This window comes from Schistocerca serialis, chromosome 2, assembly GCF_023864345.2.
Source record: "Schistocerca serialis cubense isolate TAMUIC-IGC-003099 chromosome 2, iqSchSeri2.2, whole genome shotgun sequence".
NCBI classification, from domain to species: domain Eukaryota; kingdom Metazoa; phylum Arthropoda; class Insecta; order Orthoptera; family Acrididae; genus Schistocerca; species Schistocerca serialis.
The window spans coordinates 948527505-948537352 of NC_064639.1; the positions used below are offsets into that span (position 1 = coordinate 948527505).

At 37.8% G+C, this 9848-nt stretch overlaps 1 protein-coding gene across 1 annotated transcript; it reads right to left on the reverse strand.

Moving 5' to 3' along the window:
* Window positions 1–224: 224 nt before the first annotated feature.
* LOC126458326 (60S ribosomal protein L3) lies at window positions 225–9611 on the reverse strand. The gene is made up of 7 exons (XM_050095282.1): window positions 9362–9611; window positions 8544–8712; window positions 2967–3102; window positions 1386–1572; window positions 860–1062; window positions 611–766; window positions 225–425 (listed from the first exon to the last, which is right to left on the reverse strand). Exons 1-7 carry the CDS (start codon window positions 9594–9596, stop codon window positions 258–260), a joined length of 1254 nt encoding a protein of 417 aa, XP_049951239.1. The 5' UTR covers window positions 9597–9611; the 3' UTR covers window positions 225–257.
* Window positions 9612–9848: the final 237 nt, after the last annotated feature.

The following is a 9848-nucleotide window of genomic DNA, read 5'->3' on the forward strand; positions in this document are numbered from 1 at the left end:
GAAAAAATGTAACTACAATTCAGGTAGTTACTTTTACAGTCTGTTCTCATAATAACCATCAGCTTATGTTTGTAAGTATATCCAATACAAATTTGTACTGTCTCACAAACAAATCCTCAGTTTAGGTCAATAAAAAGTGGAAGAACCAGTATATTCATGAAATCTAAACAATTTAAACCACTGGTATACATCTGGGGATTTTAACTTTATTAATAAAAAATGCATCTTGTCAATTCCATTTTATTTCAATCAAAACATTATGCAACAGCTGTATCTTCCTTAATACGATCTTTTTTAAGCAAGCCCATAAATGATGTTTTGTCAGCAGCAGTTTGGAACCGTCCATGGCCAAACTTTGATGAAGTATCAATGAATTTCAAGTTGATCTTTTCCAAAGCCTTCCTCTTCGTGTGCACAAGGAGTGACTGCAAAAATAAATACAGGTTGTCATACATTTGCAGTTCTTAGTACAGCAAACATCATTCATGAAGTTAAACTCAGTCCTATCATTGATCATCAAATTTATAGCAGAATCCTTTTGGCTCTACTGTAAAATCATCATGCTAAATCTCATTACTAACCATTCTTAACAATGTTATCACCATCTTACCTTTCGCAGAGTTATAACTCTCTTCTTTGGCCCCATACAGCAGCCTTTTATCATAACAAAGTCATTGTTGACTTCACCATAATGTGGGAAACCTCCCATTGGAGTAATGGTCTTCTCTGTTAAATCATATTCAGTAGATGCATTGTTTTTCACCACCTGCAAAAAAAAAAAAAAAAAAAAAGTAAAATTATTTATACAATCAAGACAGCAAACACTTAGTTCCTTACAACATCAAAATATGGAATTCACCTTCCCATCTTTCGCATGAATTCCCTGACCAATGCGATATATTTTCTTGTTCATTTCTGTTCTGTGGTGGTAACCCTTTTGGCCAGCTCTGGCTACTGTGAATGATACTCTACTAGGATGCCATGCACCAATACAAGCAACCTTACGCAAACCCTTGTGAGTTTTACGAGGTAGCTTCTTTGTGTGCCAACGAGATGTAACACCTGAAACAAATAAGATTTAGCAGTTAATAAAACCTAGGTGACTTAGTTCCTTAATCAAGACAATTAAGGGGACAATAAAAGGAATGTCTATACAAGTAATCTATAAGGCAATTAGTATTCATTGTCACACTTTTAATGGTTTCAACATTGGGTTCATTTACTCTCATAACTTTGGCACACTTCACAAACATGCATAAGACTGAGGCTGTCAGTAGGAAGGCAACATTGTTAATATCAACATAAAAATGCATCTGCAATGCACAATTTGTTTCATCACATCCTCAAAAGTTCAAAACTTATATTGAAATAAACTGTCATCATACCTTTGTAGCCATGACCTTTTGTAACACCAATCACATCTATCATCTCATCAGGAGCAAACACTTGCTGAACAGGTATAGGTTTTTCCAGGTGTTCACGTGCCCATTTAACTTTGTCTGCAATTGAACCACCATTCAGTTGGATTTCCATTATGTGGGCTTTTTTCTGCCTTTGCTTTAATAGTTTCATCTGGAAATAGAAATTAAAGATTAACTTCTTCATCCACAAAATGAACAAATTTATTAGCAATTAAACAATTTGATATGGCGTAGGAACTAAAACACTAAACCCTTTCACACTTTTGAGTGACTCAGTGAAGTTAATTTATTTTTGAATCTTATTAGAATTGCTTACAACTGCATATATTTTGCAATTTAGAACTGAACACTTAATGTGTGCGTCTCTCAACCCTTTTGTGAACTTATCTTTGTGGTCATTTCCCCACTTAAGAAAAGGCAAATGTTTTGCCCCCCCAACTTCACATGACAACATTAATCACTTTACAGAAGACTTCTTGTTGGAGCAGTTTTTATAGACCTGCTACAGAGCCAGGCAAATCCAGAGGCAGTAACATATTTCAAAAATCTACAGGAAACCTAAGTTGGTAGCAAGCAGACTTCCCACAGTGTGTGTTGTGGCAACGTACTTCCTGAGCTTTCTGGGAAAAAACTCCATTGAAAAGCAGCTTACCCATAAACACAGTAAAACAAAACCAATTACTGTTAAGTAACTCCCTCGTGGCCCATTGCTATGTAGTTTAATGCACTGTTATTAAACTAGAAAGTTCACAAGCAAAGTGCAAATAAAATCCAAGTTCCCTTCCGTTCCATGTGTGGTTGCACTCAATAACTATGACAAAGCACAGCAGTCAGTCATCCTTTTCCTTTTCTTGCAGGCTTTCTTGGGTAAATCTAGATTTCAGTCTGTACTTACCCATTATCAGTGCACTATTTCATAGTATCAATGCCCATCCTAGCTAAGTCAGTCCCCAGTTGTTGGGGCTTCAACAAGCTGCAACAGAAGCCTGAACAGGGGACTGACATACCAAGAGAATGACACTATGAAAGTGCACTGACAAAGGCTAGTCACTAGCTGAAATCTAGAGTTGCCTCATAAGACATGAAACAAAAAGGCTGACTGTGTTCCATCATTTGAAAATAAAATCAAATTCAACATGTGTAACAAGTCAAATTGCTTCCAGTAGTTACAATTGGCACCCTAAATGATCAATTACAGTGCAAAGAGAGACATTACATTTGCCATCAATCTACTACATACATATTAATGCCTATGAAGTACTTCCAAAAGAAAATTCACATTACGTTAAGTCAACAAGAGCAGCTGTACCAGGCATGGTTTGTCTCCCAGGTCCCCACCCAATGGGCTCCTGAAAGCTTATGGAATATGCCGTGCCTCTGCACACTCCCAAAAAAATGGGGGACAGAGATGCTGTATGATGCTGCGGCAAGGAATAGACTGCACAAAGCAGCTCCAGGGCCACAATGGTAACCGAGTTCAGCCGAAACTGTTCCTCAGCACCAAGCATCAACTGGGAAAGTTAACAAAATTTCAACTCTACTCACCTGTGTGTGGGCAATCACTCTGATCACCTTGCAGTATCTTTCAATTTTTTTGAAGTCACGATCAATTGATTTACGACCCAAGTCATCCTGCCACTTCTTTGAAGCTTTTGTAAATGCCTTCTTCTTTGACTTGTACCTGTTGAAAAAACAACTCAGGGGATTGTACAAGGTATGATGGAATGCTGGGATAGGGAAACCAGATTGACACAGAAGAACATCTCTTCATTATGAGCGGAGATGAATCTTCTTCGCCCAACTGGAATAACTTCCATGATGAGCTGTTATTGCTCTCATCATCTGAGTGGAGAGCTTTAATATGACTCATTAGAAGCTGTACACAATTTCTTTAACAACTACACTTATGATGGCTTTCCAGCTCAAAACTAGTTTTAATTAATTTAAAATAGCCATGTACTAATGGAAAAGCAAATACAGAGGCAAAAATTTAACAGCTAGGACAGAATTCACATATTATGTATCAACAAAGTGTGCACACAAAAAAATAAACGAGCTTTAAAGCAAAATTACAATTGACCTGCTATGGACTGTCTCTCAAACCACTACCTTTATATCTATATTTCACACACCCCTTCGAAGTGTAGTGGACTGTGTACTTTCCTACTGGTTAACAGGCTACACATCACAACTCTTCCATTGTTGATCTATAGGCCTTTAGTGACACAGATATGGTACCTGAATATCACTGTTCTGTTCAATACTACCAAGATTTTCCATGGTGGGAAAAGCTGGATCTTACATGGAAGGTGTTTCACACGAGACAGATGTGGACATTCAAGAACAGCTCAGTGCAAGACTTATGAAAGTGATAATGACCCTAATTTAGATATCTTCAGTGATCACAACACTAATTCAAAGCAGGAAACAAAGTGATGAAGATGTGACAGCAGATGACAAGGTAGAAATTTAGTTCTTTGGTAGGAACAGATGCTTTCCCTGGAGAAAACAGCGGCCACCAGCAAACTTAAGAACACAAGACAACAAACATTGTCTTCCAGGTTCCTGGACTGCAACAAATGGCACAAAGTCTGAGAAAACCCTGCTGTTTTGGAGGCAGGAGGTTCGTTTGATTAGTTGCCAACGAGCTCATGCACATACAAAGAGCTGAATTCGTGTACGAGTAGTGCTTCTCCCACTTCGGGAGACTTGGAGCATGGCTGTTTGCCGTATGAGCTCTAGCAGCAAGTAGCCAGATGCTACCCGAAAACATTTTTCTGGCCCGCCCAAGCTGCCAGATTCCCACATGCACAGAACAAGCAGAGTTATAGTTTCCTCCACGTAACCCGTGTATGTTTCGTGATATTGCTGGCCTTTTCGTTTACAGCTCCCACGTCAAACGAAAAAACATTTCTGTGGCTGGGAGCCATCAAGTGAATTAATATACATTGTCATAATCATGAAAGAACAAAATAAGTTAGTTTCATTCCGCACTATTGGCTACTTTCAACTTCATTCAATTTCAAGTGCAAATTGAATTTTCTGGGACGAACGACATACCACAATAAAGAATTTAACATGAGAATGCAGTACTGGACCACCAAGGAAATTGGTATCCCGAACACCACATAGAAAAGCTTAATATCAGGTACATCTGGACATAGATACGTGCAATTAGAATGGAATGAAGCATTTTAGTATAGTTTATGAAATTCCAATGCTGCTGGAGTAGTCTCATGTCCTGTTTGTTTTATGACACTAAGATTTCAATGTTATATACATACAAACATACGTAGCACTGACTCAGCAGGCAAATTTGATCAGCAGTTTTGAAGTAAATATTTTGTTTCAAATATATTGACAGCTGTAGCAGAATTTTACAAATCTGCCTTCTGTGGAACAGTGTCTTGATCTCAAGACACTTGTCTAGTACTTCCTCAAGTTTATTCGTAGAGTAGAACAAACTGTCAGTCTTACAGTTTCTTTGCCCGACAGACAAACTTGTTAATTTTTTTTTTCACATTTAAATAGCAATGAAATTTATTGTCCTTTATTCTGGTGTGAGCTACACAAGTAACTATTTCTTCTTACTAGCCGATTGCAGTGCTGTGTGATGTAAACCCGACTGGAAATGCTAAAAAAAAAAAAAAAAAAAAAAAAAAAAAAAAAAAAAAAAAAAAAAAAAAAAAAAAAAAAAAAAAAAAATCGGTCAGTTACCACATAGGATGTAGAGTTTAGTTTTGATATGAATAATACACCAAGAACTGCTTCCTTATTTGTATTCCTAATCTGGATAAAACTGAAAACAACTGCTCCAGGTACAACCCCCTGGTCACGTGATGCCCACCACACACGACATTCCACACAAAAACGAGACGGGCTGCCTACATCATCGTAGCTGTGCATGCACAGTACAGCCTGTTGTCTGTTACTCTCTGGCAACTGCTCACACGAAGCTAATGAAATGCTTGTACACTTCCATAGAGGATGCGGCTTTGGAATGTATATGCCAAACTTGGCAAAATACGGCTTGAAAATTTAGTTCCCGACACTGACAATTTACTTTGATAATGTGTACATTTATTCTGGATATTGGCAGCAATGGTCACATTCTTTCAAACTATAGGTTTGTTTGAGCAGTTACCAGAAAGCGCCAAACAACAGGCTCTACTGCACATGCGCAGCTATGATGACGTAGGCAGCCCGTGCTTGGTGCTTGCTCTGCTCATATGCTTTTCTTCGTATTTCTAGTGGGGCATCACGTGACCATGTGTAGCCGTGCCGCCCGTGCTGCATGTTGTTGAGAGGACATACTGAGTTGTACATAGAGCAATTGTTTTATATCCCACACAGATAAAGGATACAAATAAGGAAGCAGTTCTTGGCAAAATATCATTTCAAAATTAGACTCCACAGCTCGAAGTACCATAATATTTTGCTAAGGGGTGACTGTCAGATTTTTTTTTGTTTAATTCGTACTCTGCAATATTGTTATGTAGCATTTCCAACAGGTTTACATCTACACAGCACTGCAAAAAGCTACTAGGATGGAATACAAATTACTTGCAACAAAAAGAGAGAGTTTCTTGTGTAGCTTACACCGGAATAGAGGACAATAGATTTCATGACTATTTCAAAATGTGAAAAAATTAACATGGTTGTCTGTGAGGCAAAGAAACTGTACAACTGACCGTTTATATTCTATTCTAGGAATAAATATGAAGCCATGTGGGGAGTTAAAACAATAAAACATGGTATGCTGCCAGTCTAAAATTTAACATAGAATGGCATTCCATAAATTTAAGACGTAAACACAAATCAAGAAATAACTTCAGACCCAGAGGAAGTACTAACACATGCCTTGTGATCGAGAAACACTTTCACAGAAGGCAGATCTATAAAATTCTGCTACAGCTGTCATATTTGAAACAAAATATTTAGTTCAAAACTACTGACCAAATTTGCCTACTTTGCTTCAAGTAAATTTTCACGTATGTTCGCATGTATATAGCATTAAGAGAACTTACAGTGTCAAAAGGAACAGGACATCAGAGATTACTCCAGCAGCATCGGAATTTCATAAACCATACTAAAATGCTTCATTCCGCTCTAAAATTGCACATTTCTATGTCCAGATGGACTCTGGAGTACCTGATATTCAGCTTTTCATGTGGTTCTCCTGATACCAATTTTCTTGGAGGTCCAGGACTGTATTCTCACGTTTGGTTCTTTATTATGGTATAACGTCATTCGTCCCAGAAAACGAAAATTTGCATTTTAAACTGAACGAGGTTGAAATTACAAATAGCACGGAATGAAACACTTCGTTTCAAATAAACGAACTCCCTCAGCGGAAAAAAATTAACTGAAGCAAATTTCTCTATAAAACAGACAGAAATAGCTTCATTAAGACACTAATGGTTCATTGCTAAGAGTGAAAGTAATATAAAATCAGAAAATTAAAAACTACTAACTTAATTTGGTCTTTCATGGTTATGAGAATGTATATTAATTCAGTTGATGGCTCCCGGCCACAGAAATCTGTTTTCATTTGACGTGGGAGCTGTAAACGAAGACACGAAACATGTACACAGCCACGGGTCACAGCCCCCCCCCCCCCACCCACTATAACTCAGCTTGCTCTGCGCATGCGCGAATCTGGCAGCTTGGGCGCACCAGGAAAATTTTTCCGGGTAGCTTCTGGCTACTTCCTGCTACTGCTCATACATCAAACAGCCACGCGCCAAGTTCCCAGAAGCGGGAGGAAGGCACTGCTCATACGCGAATTCAGCTCTGCGCATGCACACGAGCCCGCTGGCAACTGCTCATACGAACCTTATGAGAAAGGGTTACAGTGTACCCACACAAGCCGTACTTAAGACTGGTGAAACCTATTTAGAACACAGAAATCATCATCATCATCATCATCATCATCATCATCATCATCATCATCATCATCATCATCATCATCATCAAACTTTCGAAGAGAAGACCTCACATACATCAATGTGCTGTTGCTTTTAGAAGTTGAAAGTGGCAAAATTTTTCATTTTATTTAATTATGGAGTGCAATAGCCACTCCACTTTTGAACAATGAGCAGTGAACTCTAAACTGAATCTTCATACAACTTCTACCAAATGAAGAAAGTTTACCCAACGAGTTATTTTGAGAAACCCACAAAAAGCCTGCAAATTTTGTCGGTTTCTTTTTTCTAAATGTATGAAAACTTTGCATTGATTAAAAAACATTCAATTTTCCATGAGGTCTGCGTCTATGAAGTTTAGTGATGAAAAGAAGTCATGAGAACATATATTCAGCAAAACAATAGTTAAAATAAACAGGTGGTCTGAGATCCTCCATTGTAACTGTGCTGCCAATTCCCATAGTAGTTATGGGGTAACAATATGTAATCCAACATTCCGACTACAATCGACAGACAACGTCCAAAAACTTAAAACATTAAGTGAAAATTCAGTAATTGGGCGTAACTGTGTCAAATGTTACACCAACTTTTCAGAATATAATTCATGCAGCAAGTCAATGAAGCTACCCAGATGCAAACCATATTGGGGGCAGAGTGATTTCTCAATGGCTGCTAAAAAATTTTACGTACCTTCATTCCTGAAAATTAATCTAAAAAAACCCTAAATGTGAATCCACTTAATCCTTTGAAACGAATTTTATCCACTGAAACAGCCTACTAAGTCATTCAATGTAACATAAAAGCTAGAGAAAGTCTAACAAACAAGGATTTAAACACTACAGGAAAAGAACAGTGATCAAATACTGAAACCAACTCCAGTATAATTGCTCTTCATAAGAAAACGCTAATTAACATAGATGTGTCACAACATTATGGAACCTGAAACCTCGCATAATGACTACCAGCACTAAAGCATCTCCCTCACTTTATTGTTACTGTGTTACAACTAAGGGTGTTCCTATCAACAATTTCTTGTAAGACAAAGCCTGTTACACGATTTTCAACATTTAGCTTCTTTCTTGTAATTTCAACTAAAGCCAATTTAAAGACTAAATATTGAAAACTCACTCAAACTTATAAAAATCTAACTCCAAGACCACTACAAAAATCTAGCTTCCTAGCAAAGAACGAAACTTACCAGTTTTTGTAGAAACGTCTCCTGCAGTCCTCTGACAAGTGCTCTGCCCACACTGTCTGAAGGGCTCTTAAACCATGTGGAGTTTCAATGTACCCAACAACACCAACTATGATCATTGGAGGCGTCTCCAAAATTGTCACAGCTTCGACAATTTCCTTTTTGTTAACCTCTGAAAAAAAAGGAATTGCACAATAGAAAATAAAAGCCTTTAACATAAAGTCATGAATACAAATTATTGCTATTTCCACATTAAACAACGTAATTCTAAACAATTAGACAGTGACAGCATCATTTCACAAACATTCAGCCAACAAAATTTTGAAAAATTGTATTGTGCCAAGCATGGCTTTTCTCCCAGGTCATTACCCAATGGATTCCTGAAAGCTTATGGAATATGCCGTGCCCCTGCACATCTTTCAAAAAAAGCAGCAGAGTTAATTTACGACACCACAGTTAGGAATAAACTGCACAATGTCAAGCAGCTCCTAGCCTGTAGACATGGACCACAAAGTTGTGCCTTGCCTTTATGTCGGGCGTGCATACAAAAGACATTGATGTACAGCAACCTTCTGCATTGCCACTTTCCATCAAATCTAAATGGTACATACGTATCACAACAAGGAATAGAGTTTTTCCTCAACAATTATAACACATTCACTAAGGGTGTCTACAGCAATTGTTAATTTCAAATCTTACTCAAATTATGGAACAACCGCAAAACTAATACTACTTCTTAAATAAGCAAAGAAACTTTCGTTTCTCGCGATATGTGCCACGAGGCGGAACTTAACACCACATGAATTCAATATTGAACTTACTTGAACCAGGTCTATCTGCTTCTCTCACCACGTGCGTCATGCCAGCTTTATAGCCAATAAATGCAGTAAGATGAACAGGTTTCGTTGGATCATCTTTTGGAAACGCTTTCACTTTACCACGATGCCTCTGCGATCTCTTTTTCGGATAAAATCCCATAGAGCCATGGCGAGGGGCGCTGAACTTTCGATGAGACTTAAAATGAAAACATACATAATTAGTTTTACGCACAAGCATTACATAGCTAACAACATATTATTAGTCACAAGTCTCAGACCGCCCTAGACAATTTCCTCACACGTGGTCAGAAAGTCTAACCATGTACACAGCTAAATCATCATAGACTAAATATCTTTGCAGCAATAGCATAATCAGCTAACAATTTCAACTTTCTATAGCACTTACAGGAGAAAATATTCAAACCACACACAAAATACTACATACATTAGAAAAACACTACCCCTGTCTCAAATTCCATCACCGACCATA